General features: G+C 35.5%; 1 protein-coding gene across 1 annotated transcript; it reads right to left on the bottom strand.

Annotated features, from left to right (window-relative positions):
- Positions 1 to 947: 947 nt before the first annotated feature.
- On the bottom strand, positions 948 to 20,294 carry LOC113739855 (isoleucine--tRNA ligase, cytoplasmic). The gene is made up of 27 exons (XM_027267236.2): positions 19,615 to 20,294; positions 18,698 to 18,763; positions 17,952 to 18,095; positions 16,416 to 16,630; positions 15,560 to 15,725; positions 13,996 to 14,109; positions 13,574 to 13,671; positions 12,853 to 12,931; positions 10,792 to 10,950; positions 10,373 to 10,462; positions 9,301 to 9,434; positions 8,360 to 8,519; positions 8,123 to 8,206; positions 7,755 to 7,967; positions 6,606 to 6,731; positions 6,138 to 6,275; positions 5,931 to 6,034; positions 5,653 to 5,716; positions 4,675 to 4,763; positions 4,447 to 4,588; positions 3,730 to 3,793; positions 3,573 to 3,640; positions 3,274 to 3,396; positions 1,904 to 1,969; positions 1,534 to 1,645; positions 1,354 to 1,445; positions 948 to 1,257 (listed from the first exon to the last, which is right to left on the bottom strand). Exons 1-27 carry the CDS (start codon positions 20,146 to 20,148, stop codon positions 1,141 to 1,143), a joined length of 3,561 nt encoding a protein of 1,186 aa, XP_027123037.2. The 5' UTR covers positions 20,149 to 20,294; the 3' UTR covers positions 948 to 1,140.
- Positions 20,295 to 21,011: the final 717 nt, after the last annotated feature.

Raw genomic sequence — 21,011 nt, 5'->3', positions numbered from 1 at the left:
ATATCTATCCTAATCTATATATAAAGGATGAAGCATGATCTTTAGTGTTAAAATATTTTTGTCATAACGTTACTCTCATGTAAGTAAGAATTTACACTTAACCACTACAAACAAATTATTGGTAGTAATTAAATTTCATTGACTTCCATTAACTTTTATTACTTCAATAACTTCTACTATTTTCATTTTTAACATCTTCTTTTATTTTTCTTTTTAAATTAGATTTCATATTACTACTTTACGAAGTATGCTGAAATGAAGGGAAGAGGACCATGAGGATTTAAAAAAAATAATAATAACAAAAGCATCACTCATGAGCACTCATTTTGACCAGGCATTTTTTTTTTTTGTTTCTTCTTAATTTAATCTTGTTTATAGTAGATCTCTAATTTCTAGGACCTCAATTTTAATCACAAAGTCTCAATATCAGTCATTAAATCAAAACCTCCTTTGGCCGCGCCGGGCACTTTCAATTATGATCAAATGCTGAATGACCTGACAGGCAAGACATGACCACCGCCACTCAGTGATGGATTTCTTCCAGTATCATCCTTATATAGCTTCAACCACGCCGGAGCCTAAGGCTTCTGCCAGGGCAACAACACATACAATGGCATGTATCTATCAGGCGGTGTCAATCATCAGTCACACTGTAAAAGAACTATTAAAGAAGATTAAAGCTGTTCCAGATTACTGCAAACACTTGGTGAATCTGAAATTTCAAAATTTAATGAGTTCTGCTGGAATAGATAGAGAATACAAATTGGTTGTAACAACTGAAGGTGTCGTATTTTGATGGCGATACTGATGAAAAAGAATTCTTGATGCATAGTAATATCATCCCAGTTGATTCTTCCATTGACAGGCGTTGTATGGCAAAGAGTCTTGGACCTTTGTTCCCTACATTATGACTGAAACGACCAAATTTAAGAATGAAAAAAGCGGTCTCGCTACAACTATAAAATTTCTTTCATTTTGCTTTCCAAAATTTCATTTCGTATACAAACAATAACACGTATTAGGCACCTCTATCTTGCTTTGGCAGCCTCTAGGTTTTCCTTGTCTGACCCATACGACTAAGAGGATGGGCAAAAAGAAGAAAGAGGAGAATGGGGGGAAAAAATAGAACAGTATAAACAATCAGTTCGATTGTGAAGCTTTTGTGCCCAGTAAGTAATAATCTCCAACGCTCAAGTAGACGTGTTCTCTTAGCACCACTTCCACTGGCGGCTGATTTTCAATGCAATTGACTTGAATCTGGGGAAGGCAGATAATATTGCAACAGATTAGGCGAAATTAGCAATTCCACTGACTTGTTGAAGCAGATGGTCAGAGAGGGTGAAGAAAACCTACCTTCCCATTTCCAAGTTGAAATTCGGACTTTAAGTTCGATAGATCTCTCATTAACAAAAAAGCTTGTAAACCTTGCGCAAACTTCAAATTTCCTGCAAAAATGAATTCGCAACGGAATAAAAACCCATAATCTTCAATCAAAATTACGTGTACAAGTACAGTATAACCCTAAAAATGCACCTGCATATAAAGAGACAATGGCATCCGGGACAAATACTAGAGATGGTCTTGCCAATCTGACTGCAAACGAGAGATTCGAGATTCCATAGAACTTCTCTTCAGCAAGAATAACCTGCAAAGTCATATTATCCTGTTTGAGAATATAACCGACCAGAGGAAAGCGAAACTCTGACGCCCTCTTTAAAGAACAGGAAATGAATGCATGGGTCACTGTTTACTTGAGAATGCTTCATTGGATGATATCTAAAGATACCCCAGAAGGACATCAGGAAACATCATTAGCCTACTAAAAGAAACGGAAACTTGCGCTATTGGAATACTCCAACCAATGTAATAAGAAAAATAATATCAGGGGCTGAAAACAACTTACAGCATGTGGTGGGATTAAGGTGGAAGGTAGCAAAGGACACCCAAGCGCATCCCTGATATTTGCCTCCTGTAAAAGGTATTTGATTAACTTGTTATGACATGCAATTGGAGAGCAAATGCATACAATTTCCCAAATAATATAAACAACTGTACCAAAACACATTCACCCAACCTAAAGCAGTGGAAACACAAGCAGAAGAGGACAGAACCCTAAATCACATTGTAATCACCATATGCCAGTGTTTGCAAATAAAATGTGAAGAGATTGGTTTATAGAGACATCAGTAGGTAGCTAGATACATTTTTTTTTTGGGGGGGGGGGGGGGAGGACAGAAAGAGGGGGAGAGAGAGAGAAAGGATTGCCCAAAATTCAGGTCCATGGTTACTAAGGTATAAGTTGTTAGCGCAACACAAAAAAAAAAAACTGACAGCAAGGCTGCTAGTTCATTTCCCTCCACCTAGAGGTGTCAAAATGGGTGACTTGGGCGGGTTTGGGTTGGGTAAAATGGGTAATGGGTATAAGTGAGTCAACTCATTTATACCCATTTAATTAGATGGGTATAAATGGGTAAGTCAAAAAATGAATTGGGTAACCCAATTACCCATTTATAACTCATTTATTTTAACTTGTTGCAAACTCATTTAAATTCATTTTTGCAAACTAAGTTATCAATTTATACCACTCTTTGTACCCATCATTAGTTTTAAATATTTACTTATAATGTTCAATAAACTTAATTACCAATTTTTTTCATTTATACTCTATGTCACAAAATTACCTATTATTTAATAATTGAATAATACGAATATAAAAATTTGAATTAAGTACTATAAAAATTAATATAAAACTTAATCCAAAAATTTTGAACCCCTAACATTTTTTCATATATAAATTTAAAATTTCATTTTATAAAGATAAGAAAATAGGCTAAAATTTATCATAAATTGGTAATGCTAAAAAATGAGCAAGTTAACAAACTAAGAAAAAATAAAATAATAAGATAAAACCAACAAATAATAATAATAATAATAATAATAATGTTAACATCATGACAAAATGAAAAATTTGAAAAAAAAAGGTAGGGGAAAAGAAGAGACTTGGGGGAAAGAGAATTTTAAATGGGTTAATTGGGTTTGATGGGTTACCCAATAATACCCATTTAATAAATGGGTATTATTGGGTAACCCATTTAGACCCATATACAAAAATTTAACATACCCATACCCATCCATTCATGGGCGGGTATGGATAAATCTAGTTAAGTGGGTTGATTTGCCACCTCTACCTCCACCTCATAACCTTATTGTTTAAACATACATAGAGATATGCATCAAAACCAGTTGGTGGAAGAAAACTCTATGAAAAATCACCTGAGCCTCGAGAATTTGTTGAGAATTTGACTTGTCCTCATCCAATGATTCAAAGTATACTTCAACAGTGTCTGTAGGTTCAAGCCCAGCTTTCTTCCGCAATTTCTGGATTCTATTGACAACCTTCAAATAGCGATGCATAAAACACCAGCAATCACAAATATGAACTGGCACAAAAAACCAAAGAGGAATACCAATGCAGCAACAAGAAGTCTAGTAAGATGCCCCCCAACCCCCCCCCCCTCTCCGAGTGTGAATGTGTGTGTGCCAAGAGCAGATTATATTAGTCCACAAAGCACCTCACGAGCTACACCAGCTTCAAACAGTGATTCGTCCTGACGTAAATCCAACACCACCAAAACATCACCTGCAATTACAAGTGAGAAAGTTTCATTTTCATCATTACATGAAAAGGAATATAAATGGAGGAGGGGGGTAATTTTACAAATAATCTACCATCTCCTGCGGCATCCATGTCCTTATCACTAATATTGTCAGGACGTCTGAAACCACGAGAGATCTGCAAGTTTAGGCAAGTAACAGTAAGTCAATAGTTAATGGAAATTCCCTTCAAAAGTGTAAATGGTGAAACATTAGTCAAATTCCAGCACAGGTAACTAATGCCAAAGATACTTGAATAAACATCCAAGAATTAAATGGAGTCCAAAAGAAAAACTAAAAGCCTTTCAAACAACCCGAAAAATATATGATTTAACCAAGTATTTTAAAATACAAATAAAGCGTTCATTCCAGAAGTTTCCCCAAAATTATAAGCACTCAAGAAATTGCATCTGATCTAGCTGTACAGGAAAAGGAAAAATATGTGTGATCTACAGATTTTCAACTTTCAGCCTGCCATTCTCTTGTACTGAGTTCACGCAGCATGTCTATCACCTAAACCCAAATACATAGCACTCGATAATCAAGGTTTGCACTTACAAAACCTGCCTCTTTTGCACCAATTTTTCTAAATTTCTAAAACTAAGTTCATGCAGGAGTAGCCGTGAGAAATACAGCACAAGAAGCTAAAAATCTTCTCAGTGTTAATAAAAAATTGGATTCCCAAAAGTGACAGTATTTATCAAGATGAAGAGAATGTTATATAGCTCAATGAAGAATTTCACATTCAAACAACAAAAAAGTCATAGCAACTTTGCCAACCCAGCTACAAACCTTAATATCACTAAGCTTTAGAGAGAAAGTAGCAATATTTATTTCTCCAGCCTTTTCAAAAGCCAATATATCATCCGTGGACATGGCCTTAACCTCTTTTGCAACAACTCCCATTGACTTTCCAAGCCTTTTCCCTAATACACTAAGGAAGAAAAAACACAATCGTCACAAACTAAAATTGCCAAAGGTCCAAAAAAGAAAAGCCTTTCAGCACAGAAAATTAATTACCTAAAATCAGGTTCTGCACGTAAAGAAGCATACTTCAAAGTATCATTACAAGGGACCAATGACTTGATGTTGAGTTCCTCAAGCACATACTACAATTGAGAAATCACAATATCAAAGGGAACAAAAATTAGGTTAGATGAAACCCGCAAGGAGAAAATAAACAAATTTCCAACATAAAGGCTACCATATAATATATGATACAGCAATTACACAATCTAAATGAGACAATATAACCAGACAGAGATTCAAACAGATGCCAGTAAGACGTGAAAATAGACTCCTAGGCAATAAGCAAAATTGGTACTTTAGCACTAGTAGCTATTAGAAGAACCATGCTGCATGAAAGTCAGCATCATATAAGCTTGTACCAGTATGTTCGTAGTTAAGGCATTCATCAAACTGTCATTAGCTTAAAATGTTAAGATTCCCATAGCAACCTGAAAGTGACTGTTTAAATTTGCAAAAACTACTTTTGTTTCACCACACGTGCAAATTAATAAACCAAAACAGAATGATGGAAACTATCTCACAAAACACCCTCCATCGTTCCAGTGAATATAATGATATTTTCATAAAATAATCTATTTACAGATTTTTAGAAGGAAAGTTAATATGAATTATCAACCTTTACATAAAGACACAGTTTTAGCTTCTTTATAACCTCAAAGCTTATCCCAGAAGCCCCTCTCGTATTGCTTTTCAGGGAGGCCTTTGCTTTCGAAACTCTTTCAAGCAAAACCACCATTCCAGTGTTTGAAACCAGCTTTTCAACTAAGCACTTGTCTTAAGCTGCTTTAGAAAAACTAAAGCATATGACATCAGGGACAACATCCCATTCACAATCACAGTGAACAATGCTTACTGTCAGTTTTGCGCCCAACAAAAACAGTTACAGCTAGACTTCTCTTAAGTAAACAGTGAAAAGAGTTCAATTTTAATATTTAGCTGTACAACTTTGTCGGTAATGCCTTCACATACCTCTTTTAGTTTGCCAGCAATGTCACCAAGGAACTCTGCATCAGGGTGCACCACCACCATCTCCCTGAATTAGAGATACAATTACAAAAGATCAACATAAGTATGTGCGTATGTGTGGCAATACAATAGATTGTGTATTCTAAGAAGCAAAAAATTTCTTTAAAATTACTCTTATTCTGCTGGAGATTTAGTTCAGAAGAGTTGGAGCGGGAATGTTCAAGGAAGCAAACTTAATCGTGAAACAATATCTAAAAACAGATGCAATCAAAAGGCACGACCTGAGTGGTGTCTTGAGAGGTTTGTTATGACGTTCACGAATGTTGCGTGCAAGATCAATGATAGTCATCATCCTGCTAACACTTTTTTCAATGCGTTCTCCTCCCTGATATCATAGCAAGTACAAATTTTTACCAGAGACAATTTTGTTTTCAAAACCTGATAATAACATGATGAATAGACATCCTTCACACAAAAATCAGCTGTACCTCCCCTTCAACCTCTGGAAAACTACAATAATGAATGCTTTCTTCTGATCCATTGCAAACTTTTCGCATATTCTGATAAAGAACCTCCGTGAAAAATGGTGTAAATGGAGCCATTGCTTTACATGAAGTTAGCAGAACCTGTTATAACCAAAGTAGCAATATGACAAAGATTTAGAAGCAAACAGCAGTCAAAAAAATGGGAAATGTTTACAGATGTGAAATTTAAACTATGGTAATTTATGTCATAAAACACACTGAAATAGATAACCAGATCATCCATTAGCAGGACTGATCTTTTACACACTATAAAGATTTCATCAGAGGCATAATCTGTAAGAACAAATAATCCCACTGAGATTATAAGACGCAAAAAACAAACTACATGTTGCTATTAGTAAAAAACTCAGAATCTTCACAGATAATAATCCATTGTAACCCTAGGAACCCACAAAAGTAATGCCAGCTTACATGGTAAAGAGTTGATAATGCAACTCTGCAATCCAATTCACCTGTACGACCTTTCAGTCTCTTCCTATTGAACCGCACATAGATGTTTGTCAGGTTATCCAGAAATTTCAGGAGTTCAGGAACAACCTAAAGAAGAAAATATGATGGAAACCATAAAGTCACATGGATTGATCTAAAATAACATTACATGTGCAAATGCAATAAAATCAGCAAACAAAGCAAAGTTATGTTAATTAACTGTAAGTTACTTAGTTTTCTTCTTTAACCCAGGAAGTTGCAAGACTTAATTGACTATTTCAAGCATATAACAAACTTCAATTACAAGTACTTGACTGACAAAGCACTCTGTAACTGCCCCCTTGCAAAACACCCTACTCCCTGGCCGGGAGGCAGCCGGTAGTGGGGAACCAACTTGATGTTTGAAAATGTCAATTGGAGTAGAGAGAAAACATCCCATGCTAGAGAAAATGGAGACTCGTATATTGCTTCAGACGGGGGAAAAATGGCCCCAAGAATCAACGTATATCACATCCTTCACCAAAGTGAAAAATTACTTCCCTTCCTCATTTCCCACACTGCCCTTCTCCATCCTTGAACTACACAATTCCAAATCACCATACTGACCTAATTCCTCGTTCCAGAATCGGGTACGAGACCAAGAATCGTGCACACTGCTTTCATAAAATGTGGAAAACTAAGGTATGCTACTTCAGAACAGTTAGAAGGAATGAAGGTTAATACACTTCAAACATGGAACATCTTATTGGATTTATGATTTAACCAAGTCCCAAGTACCACTGGATGAACTAATTGCATCACTGTTTAGCATGCCAAGCTCGTGGATTTTAAAAACTAAGCAAGCCATTCACATGACTTCTTGAGTCAACTGCAACAATAACATCGTAATTCAAAATCAAGTTCTTAAGACCTAACTTAATAAATTTAAGAGTTAACTAGGTTAAACAACTGATAATTACTACCAAATGGCAGATGCCATCGACAATGATGCTTGCATTTCTAGGGAAGCAAATGGATTTCCCATACCTCATCAGGCATTTCTTTCAGGAAATTCATCATGAATCTAGAATAATTGTCAGTGATGTCATATAATTCCCTATTCATATCCATTTTTCCCTAAATGAAACTTACCGTATACAGTCTATAAGCACCCATTTCTTTCCGTACAAAATGTACCAAACTCAGAGTTGCCGAGTTGATCCACTGATCAAGAACATTAGAAGAATTCTGGAGAGTACATTGATCCATTGGAGCAAATGGTGCAAGACCCTCAACCTCAAGCCTTTTTGCATTTTGTACAAGGAATCTGTAAGCATTATACCATGGCAAAAAGACATCTTTAACCTGCATAAAGAAAAAAAATTTTAGTGGTTCACGTTTATAAAGAGATGAAGAATATCTCAAGACCTTTGACAAAAAGAATGTTATGAACCAGTGAAATCTAAAAGAAAGTAACATTAATCAATTCAAACCAAAAAAATTCCTAAAACAGTACTAACCACACCATATACTCCGTCTTTTTTAAAACGCAAAGGCTCAGCACGAACAACTGGAGAGTTAATAATGTACAATCGCAAAGCATCCTGCAAAAAATGGAAGAGGTAGTACAAGTCAACCACTTGCTGCACCCAGGGTCATGTAGTTAAACAAAATCATAAAGTAGAATGCATGAGTCAGAAAAAAAATAGTAGCTATCAGTGGTAAAAATGAAATAAGGAGCATGTAAAAATACTTACAGCACCAAATTCATCAATTACTTCTCCTGGAGGAGGATAGTTCTTCAGTCTTTTGCTCATCTTTTTTCCATCTTCGGCCAAAACAAGTCCATTGCATATGAGGTTTCTGAAAGCAGGTTTTTCGAATAATGCAGTAGACAGTACCATAAGAGTATAGAACCTGTAAAATCATGAAGCAAATCCACTATCAGACTTAACCATGTAATGTGAAAGTGAGATCCACACACTCATTAAGATAAATATCAAGAAATCCCTCTACATCTCTCTCGCCCTTTAAATTTGATACATTTACTTTTCTTCAATGCATCTAGAATAAATTGAATTAAAAAACTTGCATATGCCATAACAACTAGTTATTATCACTTAAACATGGCGCCCTGCATATAACTATATGCCCTCTCTTCTCTTGACCATTTGCCAAAAAAATCTTATTGTCTTGGAAAAAGAGCATAAAAAAAATGAGAATTGGCAACATTAGCTATAGGACAAAGTAATGTCTATTTATTGGCAACCTAAGTGCTAACAAGGCATGCTCTACATGCCTAAATTCATGCATGAAAGCGCTGAAGATCTAAAATAACATGTCTTTGCATGCTCAAATTGTAGGCCTAAGAATGAATTGGATAACATGATGCTAGGTCTCTTGGAACTACAACATATGTCAAATGCCCTTGACCCAAACCAGCCTTTAACCCAGAGACCACAATCAAACCTCAAAGTTTGAAGGCTCAAGAGATGGTACTACATCAGGCTATTCCTGAAACCTTTAAAGGCTCCTCCATCATAATCCAAAGAATGTTTCATGGCCACTTAGATCAATATATATCCAGGATGAACTAAAAAACATCAAAAGTATATATATTATCCCCGATACTTATTTTTATTTCATGTCATGAAAAGTAAAGATCAAAGGTAGTAAAACATAAAAAAGAATAACTCACCATCCACGTGTCTGATCCAGCCCCTCAGCCACAAAATGACCAGGAAAGTTATTTTCAAAGAGTTCAACGTTTTCAAATGGATAATGGATGTATGCATATGGCATGGACCCACTCTCAAACCAGCAATCAAATACCTGCATACAAGAATGCAAAATAGTGAGGCCAACAAAAAGCTAAGAAAATCAAATCAGCTATCCTCAGACAAACAGAAATTCATGATGATTTTTTAAAAAAATAAATAAATAAAGACAAGAAGAAACAAAGCTTATATCAAGACCAATCAGCATGAATAAACAACTACAAATAAAAGCAGATTTGACATTCTTAAATCATCAAAAAGTTTTATAGTGATGTACTATTTGGTGTACAAATCTTGTCCTATAATCAGAATGCTTGAAGAAACAATGATACTGGCTGGATCATGCCAAATAGAATGAGAAAGAAGATTACAAAAGAATTCAATGATAACAGAAGATGCAAGCACTGCATGAATCACAACTAATCAACATCAACTTTCATACACTTAAATGAATTCAGATCCATCTTCTGGCGATGAGGCACTGAAGGAAAGACTAAGCTTCATGCAATGCCACCCAAACTTTGTCTCATTAAAAAGTTAAAACAAAACCAAAAAAAGATCCATACACAAGATTCCAATATTGTAACTGTCACAAGAAAATATGATAACTGGTTAAACCTACTCAATATCCCCAATGAAACCATTATGCCCCCAAACCAGTCCAAACCCCAAGGACTGATTGTTTTCATTGAACTGTATATTCCTGGAAATCAACAAAAACAAAATAATATCTAATCCTTCAATCTAAAGTTCTGTAACATATCAAAGGTTACAGGCAACCTACATGTTCACCATCTTACATAATATATCAAAGATTACAGACAAACTACATGTTCAGTATCTTACTGATTTACACAACCCAATAGAGTCCCAACTTTTTCCTCACACTCAACTTCTCGACTGCAGCAGGGATAGAGGATCAGGACCAATTATCAAGATCAATCCTATGGAAAAACATGAAGAATAATAGCAATTGCTACTAAAGCAACTTACATCCTCCACACGTCGAAGCACACCAAACTCTGGGCCACGACGGGATTGAATTGTGAGATGATCAATTTTGTGACGATGCAAATCAGTCACCTGCATATTGAGCAATATGAGAGAGAGAGAGAGAAGGGGGGGGGGGAGAGGGACTTCCATTCATAACCACGTAATGTCAAATAAAATCTATATTGACCATATTAAACAATTGCCTACATCTGTATTTCTGTAGGTAAAGCTTAGACATCTTTCTAGAACAGATAACTGTCCATAAAATGTTACTGTACCCTAGTACACAACACTAATTGCTGATAAAATACCCAGATAACCCTTCAATAGCAACAATACACAGGACAGAACCCTGCATACAGCAGAATATAATAACTGCACTTGCATGTATGTATATAGAAAAACTAGAAACAACAAACCTTAGAACCAGAGAGCCTCTCTAACTTCTCAATGGAATCCATGACTTCAATTTCTACGCCATCCTCACTAATCCATAATGGAAGTGGAGTACCCCAAAATCTACTTCGACTGACTGCCCAGTCTCTTGCATTTTCTAACCAATTATGAAAGCGCTTCTCCTAATAAATGGAATGCAGAATTAAGTATCAGTTAATACACAAAGAACGTCATTGAAAATTCAAAAGAGAAGGAAAATTCTTTAGTAATGGATATCTTATGTGTAAAGGATGTTAAATCCATCTATAAATACAGGTCATCAATTTTACAATCATCTAGTTTATTAATACAGATAGCAGCAGTAGTGGATGTATTAACTGACTGAGGAAAACCAGAGTCAGTGGTACATGCGATGACAATTAAAAAGCTAAACATATATATAAATTAGCAGAAGTAACAGGCTTGGTACCATCATCAAAGGGTATAAATATCAATACAAAGTGGCAAGCAAGCATTCATGATCGAATGATGGTTTTGAGTTGTGTCTTACTTACAATATGACTTGCAACATAAAACTTCCTAAATAACATTAACAGCACAAAAGACATCAAGGAATAGGCAATTATGAAATCAATGTTTTGGTAAACAATACGGAAAAAGGGTAATGACATTGATCCACAAGAAGTTCAGCGAAGAGGAAGCTAATATGAAAAAAGCTGACAACAAAGAGAACCAGTCTTAAAGTGAATGAATTCGAAAGAAGAAAGGAAATGAAACGATCTTTCTTGAACTATATCATAAACAGATCTCCTCCTGTACACCAATCAAGGGTTTTTCTCCATTCCTCTTGTATATCAACGTAACACCCTTAATGCTAGGATTTGAAAGTCACTTTCCATTTCATTCCCATGCTTTTTAGTTAAGTCCATACAGTTGCCAAAATAAGAGAATTTGAGCCACATGGTAAAGTTGTTAATAAAGAAATTGTTTATCTTAAACTGGACATGATCCTCAAAAGGAAACAACACAGCAAGGAAATGAAACAACTCTTTCTTGAACTATATCATAAACATATCTTCCACTTGTACACCAATCATGATTTTTTCTCCAATCCCCTTGAATATCACTGCAACACCCTAAATGTTAGGTTTGAAAGTAAAATTTCATATCATTCTCATGCTTAATTAATTGAGTTCATCCAGTTGCCAACAGAAAGAGTTTGAGCAAAACGATGGGAAGTTTATTGGCCACATGGTCAAATTGTAATTAATGCAATCGTTCATCTTAATAAGGACACAATCCTCCAAATGAAACAACACAGTTTGAAGGTTCAGATGATTTAACTGTTTCTATGTACTCAACCAGCTATCCATATATCAATATTGTGATACAAGCTGGTACCTGCCTAAGACATAAATTCATCACAAGAATAAGCTTGTAAAACAAATTATTAGACATACCAATGTCTTCCTAAGTACAAAGCCATAAAGAATCACGCTCTTAAATTGGTCCATGGAAAAATAAGGTGATAGTAGAATCATGCTCTTAAATTGGTCCATGGAAAAATAAGGTACTCAACTATCTTCAAAAGTTAAGAGCTAAGTAGTACTATCCAGCATGTCAATGCATGGAAAGAAGGAAAAGTGCTATAAATCCATCTGATCCAAGCTTCACATTTGAAGTGACAAAAATTAGTTATCGTAACTCAAAAATTACAACTTTTTTTAAGTTTCAGAACCTCACCTCATTTGTTGAAAATAACACACTTGGAAGCTTTATAAAAGTGCAATAATTCAGTGGTACCATAAAATCATCTGTCAAGACTGAATCTTCGGAAAAAGTGTAGATAGCAGACAGAATTTTAGTGTTTCAGTTACCAACCCAGAAACCCTTGCCCATACCCCCTATTCAAGCACAGAAATTTAAAAATCACCTTTTCCAAATTATATATTGCAAAGTAAAGATAAAGGGAATCAGAACAAACAAGACAACACACAGAAGAAAGAGAAAAATTAGAACAGAAGGGCATCCGAGCACGTCTGTGTACACACGTGCGCGCATGAGAGAGAAAGAGCATGCCAAACCTTCACAAAATCTGGAACCCAGTATGTCTGTTTGTTGTTCTCCAGCAACTGATCCTTTATCTTTTCTACAGCAACAAACCTAGACATAGAAGTGTAAATTCAAATCAAACAACAAAGATAAACAAGCCAAAGACCTACAATAATATCTATTGCAAAGACAGTTGAGCCACAATTTTGAGATATCTAGTCTAGCTATACAGCGTCTCCAGTAATGTAAAGAATCTGATTTGTGTTATCCTCTTATCTAGCAATTCAATTGCATCAATGATCTCCATACCAGTTTGACTTGCACTTAATATCCGATAAAGAACCCAACAGTTCATGGGACTGAATCATTCTGGGTAGTTCCCCATTTTGGTTTTATAGATTGTCTTACCATCTCAAGCAGCCATTGTTGGAAAGCTTCCTAAATACTTTCAAGCACTAGGTGTATCATGTGGAAGAGGTTCTACTTCCTATATACTTGCAAGCACCATGTATATCATATGGAAGAGGTTATGTTATAGGTCCATAGATTTGTCTATTAAATTGTGAATTTAATGGAATCAAAAGCTGGCTCTTCTGATGAAAATGTCCAACACATTGGCAGATATGAACACAAGAAGGCGACAAAGAAATTAAGATAGAACCAACATACAGATATTCAGAAGAACCAATAGCAGAAGAAGATTCAATATGAAGAGAAAGGAACGACACAGGATATGACAGACAGAGAATATACCAGCTAGGAACTGCTCTATATATAAGGGGGGTATCAGATCTCCAACAGAAGGGATATGAATGCATAAAGCTTCCAGACTTGACAAGCCTGCCTTTTTCCTGCACAAATGAGACTGTTTTCAAATTCGACAATAAACAGTAGAAACTTTAAGTTGTGTAGAACTGCCTGACAAAAGGGGTTCAAATACATTGAGTAAAATTATTGACTATGAAAAGATTGGAAAAAAGACACCTCCCTAAATGGGGTAATCAAATTATCAGTGATGGATAACATTTATTATAAGCAGCATTTCTTCAAGATGTAGCTATCATAAAAAGTTTAAAACATCATAGGATAGACACAACATATGCATTAAACATTAGCATTCAATCATATAGGCATTTTTATATAAATGAAGATAAGAACATGTTACTAGATCTTGCCTTCACAGCCTGAATTATGCCCTTGTCTGCATCCTTAACATAGCAGCCCTTGAAATCAGTTATCCTTTCCGTAAAACATCCATCGTCGTCAACCGCTACAACCAGGTTCTCACCCTATAAAAAGGAGGCCCGATGAAATTGGTGCCAAGAAATGTAAAAGAGACGGGACCAATTTCAGAGCAAGACAACCACTCAGACCAGAGTATGCTCAAAACTTTGATTGCAGAAAAACAACAAACAGATGGTATTCCATGGAAAGCAAGAAACTAAACATAACCAAAACAAAGCCATTATTGTCCTGATAATAAGCTAATTACAATGCAATTCTACCATCAAACCAAATCGGGAAACACTTGAAATTGCTAAATATTAGATTTGATGAAGCATTCTACTTTCATCTACTACAAGATAGAAATGTCCACTCACAAGCTAAAACAGACAGAAACAAATACCATAAACGTATCCAAATACATTTGTCATGGTCAATTATGCATGACCAAAGAACAATTAGATGGGTTGGTATGCTTTAGTTCGTCATTTCAAATGGTTAGCGAAATTCCACATTGAACAAACCCAAAAAACCATATTACAATTCTAAGATGAAAAATGTCCTTGAGGCTTCTAAGTTTCTTATCTCTTAACTCACACACCCGGACGTTCATTTCTTCATCCCTTGTAACTCTTCAGCCATCTCTGCTACTCTGTCTCCCTCCTGTTTTACTATTTCTGTCCTCCACTCCAGTTATCTAGTTGTCTGTTCCCTGCAAACCCTGCCGACCCCTTGATTACAACTTCACCCTCACAGTTCCTCAATGAGTTAGAATACTCATCCAATCCAGATCGAAACCATAGTGGCATTGTGTCATCTTCTTGGAAAGCAGGAACAGAATTGAATAAATTTCATTTTACATGTTTCAGCATTTCACACTCAATTGTGTTCAAATCTGTAATCTGTTTAAGCTACAAATGTATAGCATATTCAAATCAAAGTTATCTTATACATCACATGCTTTAAAATTAGGGTTTTGTATGGAAGTAAAAGCATTTATGTTTAGCCATAAGTGTCATTTTGGGGTTTGTTTAAGCAGTGATTATATGTTTGGTGTTCGTTATTAAACTTCTTCAACCAGAATAGTTAACACGACACCCCACAAAACCAGCCCACCCCTTGCAAGTAATAGAGTTATGTATATGGCTAGGAGGAAAGAGTACAACTGCATTATGTTCTGATTATCAAGGGTATCAGTCCACATAAATACATCAAAAACATCGCCAACACCATTAAGAAACTAAATCAACCAGAAAACATTCCAAAGTTCTGAGCATTAATCCTAAAAGGAGAGAAATTTGTTGCAGGATCAGAAAATAATCAGCATGTTATACATACATTATGCATGTCAACAAACTTAGATTCGCACAAAAGTTCGGAAGCAAAGAAATAAAAGAACAAAATATGACAGCACACACTCTGATTCAAACAAGTCAAAAATTTGCCACAAATCTAAGAAGCAGGCATCATCTAAGACAGTATGACTGAATCATACAATATACCATAAATAAACACCTTAGTAATGATGTGATTCTCCATACAAACACGATAATCATCTTCACCGAATGCCGGAGCACAATGAACTATTCCAGTACCACTGTCAGCTGTTACGTAGTCATCTGCTACAACTTTGAATGCTACATCTGAAAAGTCTTTGAAGTAATCAAACAGAGGCACATATCTGCAAAAAAAAAAAAATAATAATAATAATAAATAAACCACTTAACAGAAATCAATATATTACAAAACTACTAGATGAGATTTTTTTTTAATTCTAAACTCATGTAAATCGAAGTTCCTACTGGTATAAAGTACAATTCTAAGTCGACTTGTCAAAAGAAGTTCCAGCTTGAACTTATTCTACAATTAACTGGTTCAGATCTATTAAAACAAGCAGCCCATCACATGAATATTGGGTTTTGCATGCGTGCACGGAGGGGCGGGGGAAGAAGAATATACAACAGATTGGTGGATTCTGTGTTCATTCTTGCTGAGATATAACATATACAGATATATTATTTTCTAATTTCAACCGATAAATTCCACTACATTCTGTCAAACAAGCATCTTCATATAAATGTGAAGCAACCAAAGTAACTAAAATCCAAGGAGGTTTTTTTTTTGGGGAGGGCAGGGGGGGGGGGCTTCTTTTTGACAAAGTATTGAATTAGGTTGCTTGACGCCATCACATCCAACACATAAGAAACATCTGCAGAAAGACATAAAATTGAGCATAATCACAAAATAATTACCAAAGAAAAGAACTTGTACTGATGGAGTCAATCCACGAAATAAAACCCCGGACAGAAACAAATGAGTAAAAAGAACACATACACACGGGGGAGAGAGAGAGAGAGAAGACAAGGCTCACTTTTTCCCCACCAATGAGCTCCCAGAGAATTTTTCCAGCACCTCATAAGTAGCGAGATCCTTTCCTTTCCCACCAGAAGACTTTGTCTTAGGATTTGTGCTCTCAGAATCATTAACGGGTCCATTAGGTACACCCTTTTTTGCCTTCTCCACAGGAAGCTCAGATAATCGAGACTCTGCTACCACATAAATCTTCCCATTGAACTTGTTGCGCACCTGGTTATTTGTCCACCTCAAAATCAATTTATAACTTACAAAAAATGAGAGACCAAATAAATATGAAGTCTATTACAGCCATTTGTAAAAGCATAATACACACCTTACTTTACTTCCATCTAAACAAAATATCTATGCAAGACGTACCCATTTCAAAAGAAATCCAAATACCTCAATAGGCACTAAATACAACTAGAGAAACCTCTCGTACAAGACTAATTCATCTTATGACAAACAAAAGCAATATTTAAAACAGCCACTTCTTCTCAGCAGAAAGTAACAGAACTAAAATCAACTGCTTCAAAAAACACAATAAAACAAAAACATTGATCCAAGGTCACCAGGCAGATGATGATTACAAGTCTCTGAAGCTCAATTCATTTATTAAGTTTATGGCACAATTCACAAGTAACCCTGGTGCCAAAAGAGATGCACCAAACAACTCAATAACAAATATTAGCATCTAAAAACCTTATGAATATCCAAGAATAGAACTTAAAATTGACAAGATTCTACTGGAATTCAGCTGATGCAGCAGCAAGAAAGCAGTTTGTGGCATAGATTAATTAGACAATTCTTACTTGTAGAAATAGATGATAGAACACATAGCAGTAATTCAGAATATGAAGAAGAAAAGAATGTCCAGCAAGGACCTTTAACTTAAGAACAGTATTTGCATTTGAATCAAATTTAACCTAAATGCTGGTACAACAGATATGCATGCACATAAAATGCACACAGAACACACATTTAGGAAACTAGACATAGAGGCCAGGGCTTTTAAAGGCTAAGACAAATTTAAAAGCTAAGAAAACTTGATAATAAGTATGTTAAAAGGGAAAAAAAAAAAAGCGGGCAATTTACAAGGATAAGAGAAAGAGAATCAAAATTTTGACTCTAACACCCAAAAAATGACTCTTATAGAAAGCCAACTTTAGATATTATCCGATGTAGAACAGAGATGAAAGAGGACTGGACCAGTTCCATCAGCAGATATTACCAAACTAAACCTTGCACTCTGAAATACTAACAAGACATTGTACTACAATCACTATTAGCATATAAAAAAGTATATCAAATTGGTAATAGACATAGGCATAAGTTGACAAATCCAAAATTTGCTGAAAATTCTGAAATGCTATACAGTTATTTATGCATTCTGTATCATGACTCAATTGACAATTTATCCGTTCAGCATATACAATACCAAATGTCAAAGAGGCGGCAGCAACAGCATTTAAAGCAAAGAAGATATCTTGGTTGATCTAATGCATGATCTGTATCACCCATGGATGATAAAGAAAGCATAGCAGCTACTAACCTTTACATAGACAAAATCCTTGTTAACGCATAGTGCCAAATTACTAGGTAGCGTCCATGGTGTTGTTGTCCAGGCAACAAGAGATGTACCCTCTTCATCATCCGCTAAAGGAAAAGATGCCATTATCTCAGGATCAGGTACTTCCTATAAAGCAGAACAAATTTGAAATCAGCAATGCATTGTAAATTCTTGCAACTGATACATTCTTGAATAACACAAATACACATGATTATGTTCCTGCTCCACTTGATGCCAAAAAGGATAATGCAAAGTAACATACTATACTCACTCTGCTTGAAACCATGTCACCATTAACTTCACTACAAAGTTTTTAAGGCAATCCATACAAAGACAAGAATTTGCAAATCATAATTTCCAACAAAAAAATAGGTGAAAACTTCCAAAATTGAAAGAGCAACAATCCAGGAGCGAAAATTAGACGATCATAAGTTGACATATTCAAACGCAATCAAAAACTGGAACGTCCTAAAATAAAATTGTGAATAGGATAATCATAAATAGAGTAAATTTTCAAGATAGCCCAATGAAGTCCGTCGCAAAGATATTAAACATCATTTGACAGTTGCAAAAGCAATGAAGAGCCACATGAGCGTTTGCCAGCTCTATCATATAGGATTAATTAAAATAGGAAGAATAGATGTTGAATTTACTGCAGTGTTAAGCTGCCAGTCACAGTTGTTAAAGAAGATCAACAACGAATTCAATGAAAAAATCAGATTTCAGACCTTATAATTCGAATTTGCTTCAAAATTGGACAGAGGAGTTTTGCAGCCAGTACTGTATGGCATAACCTGCAAAAGTCAACATCAAGAAAGTCTATAAGTTTTAACTCCATAAGACAAAAGAACCAGATAGACGCATTTGGCAGCATTTAGAGAAACAAAATCATAAGATTACCAAATATACAATCAGTGGCAAACGATCCCTTTCATCCCTGCTTCTTCAAGTTTTTCAGCATTTAAATAGATTACAGAAAATAGGAGAGAGATAAACAAAGTAATCAACCTCTACAACATGGAGAGACAATTATTTAAATTACACATCTCCAGAATATTTCATTTCCCTCAAGTTTATGAGAAAGCCAACAAGTCTCATAAGGCTAATATTTCCATCAATTTCCAAATACAATTCACCAAATATAATCATGAAAAGATACTTTAACAGAATATAAAAAGACAGAAAAATAATTAAAGACATAAAAATTTAGACATGCATAATCCCGAAAACCCAGTTCGAAAAGTTCGAGAGAACTGCACAAATTTTTACCCATCTTCACTAATGCAAATTATTAAAGGTTACAGAAATTATCCGATCCTAAGAACACTTCCTCCGCAGTTTAAGCAAAAAAACTATTAAAGAAAGAACATCAAACGAAGAATTAAGGTTAAGCGAAATTCAGAGATACTAAAATTACTACCAACTTCACAATAGAAAGAAAATATCACAATCCGCTTCACCGGCTTCATGAAAACCCAAAAAACGGAAAAAGCAGAAGAAAAAGACCGAAACTTGCACCCGATCTCACTTGCACAAAAGCTCATTAAGCAGAGAATAGCATAATCAACATTTCGAGCATACATACAAGCCAAAACAACAAGATTTCAGCTAACATTAACCACAAAAAAAGAGATTTTTGACAGACCTTGAAGCCTCGGTAAACAAGTCCTTTGTTATACAATTGAGCAAAAACCCACCAAACACTCTCCATAAACTTCAAGTCCATAGTCTTATAATCATTCCTAAAATCAATCCACCTCCCAACTCTCACCACAGTCTTCTCCCACTCCTCCACATACCTCGAAACGATACTCCTACACTCGTCATTATACTTATCAATCCCCATTTTCAACACATCTTCTCGACTCTTAATCCCCAATTTCAAATCAATCTCGTGCTCCACGGGCAACCCATGGCAGTCCCACCCGAACCGCCGGGTCACATGATGACCCGTCATCGACTGGTACCGGGTCACAATATCTTTAATGGTTCCGGCCAAAATGTGGCCGTAATGGGGAAGGCCGGTTGCAAATGGGGGGCCGTCATAGAAAATATATTCAGGAAAATCCTTGGTCTTTTCCAATTGGGTCTCGAAGGCTTTAACTTCTGACCAGAATTCGAGGATTTTTTCTTCTTGGTTGGGGAAAGAGAAGTCCTTGCCCTCGCAAACGTCATCCATGCCTTCAATTGAGCTGAAATTTTCACTGGGTTTAGTGGGGAATGAAGGAAGGAGATGGTGGGCTAGGTTTTAGAGAGACAAGGGAAGGTTTGGTGGCGTTGGAATTCCGTGGGAATTGATTCGTTTGCAGGGTTTAAAAGGTTTATGGAAGTTTTTGAGAGACAAGGGAAGGTTTGTGTGGCGTTGGAGTTCCGTGGGAATTGACTCCGTTTGCAGGAGGGCTTAAAAGGTTTATGGAAGTTTTTGGCATTTGAGTTTTTTTGCCAAATTTATTTGCTATAAATTTTTTAAAATCTTTATCTTCTAGCAGTATTAAAATTATATGAGTTGCTACTCAAGAATCCTGAACCTATTACTGATGAGTGCATAGACGATAGATGGAAATATTTTAAGGTATTGTATATTATAAATTGACATAAATATTTTGAATTTTAATGAAATTTTTCTTTGATTTACAACATATTTTGTTACTAATTTGATACGTTTGGTTCTATAATAGAACTGTCTTGGTGTTTTAGATGGGACTTTAATTAAAGTAATACCACTTAGTGATCACAAGCCAATATATTGAACAAGAAAAGTAAGTATTGCAACAAATGTATTAGGAGTTTGTTCCCCAAACATGAGATTTATATATGTTTTGTGTGGTTGAGAAGGTTCTGCACGTTATGGTAGTGTGCTTCGAAATGCTATCTCTAGACCTAATGATCTTAGAGTACCACGAGATAAATGTATCATTGGAATATCCAATATCCTGATATGATTATCTTCAAGAAAAATTTTATTAATTTCTATGTGATTTAATCTTGAAGGTTGTTATTACTTGGTGGATGCTGGATATTGTGATGCAAAGAGATTTCTTG

This window comes from Coffea arabica, chromosome 4c (assembly GCF_036785885.1).
Source record: "Coffea arabica cultivar ET-39 chromosome 4c, Coffea Arabica ET-39 HiFi, whole genome shotgun sequence".
Classification (NCBI taxonomy): domain Eukaryota; kingdom Viridiplantae; phylum Streptophyta; class Magnoliopsida; order Gentianales; family Rubiaceae; genus Coffea; species Coffea arabica.
Note: the sequence above shows the minus strand (reverse complement) of the source record. Positions and strands in the feature narration are given on the sequence as shown.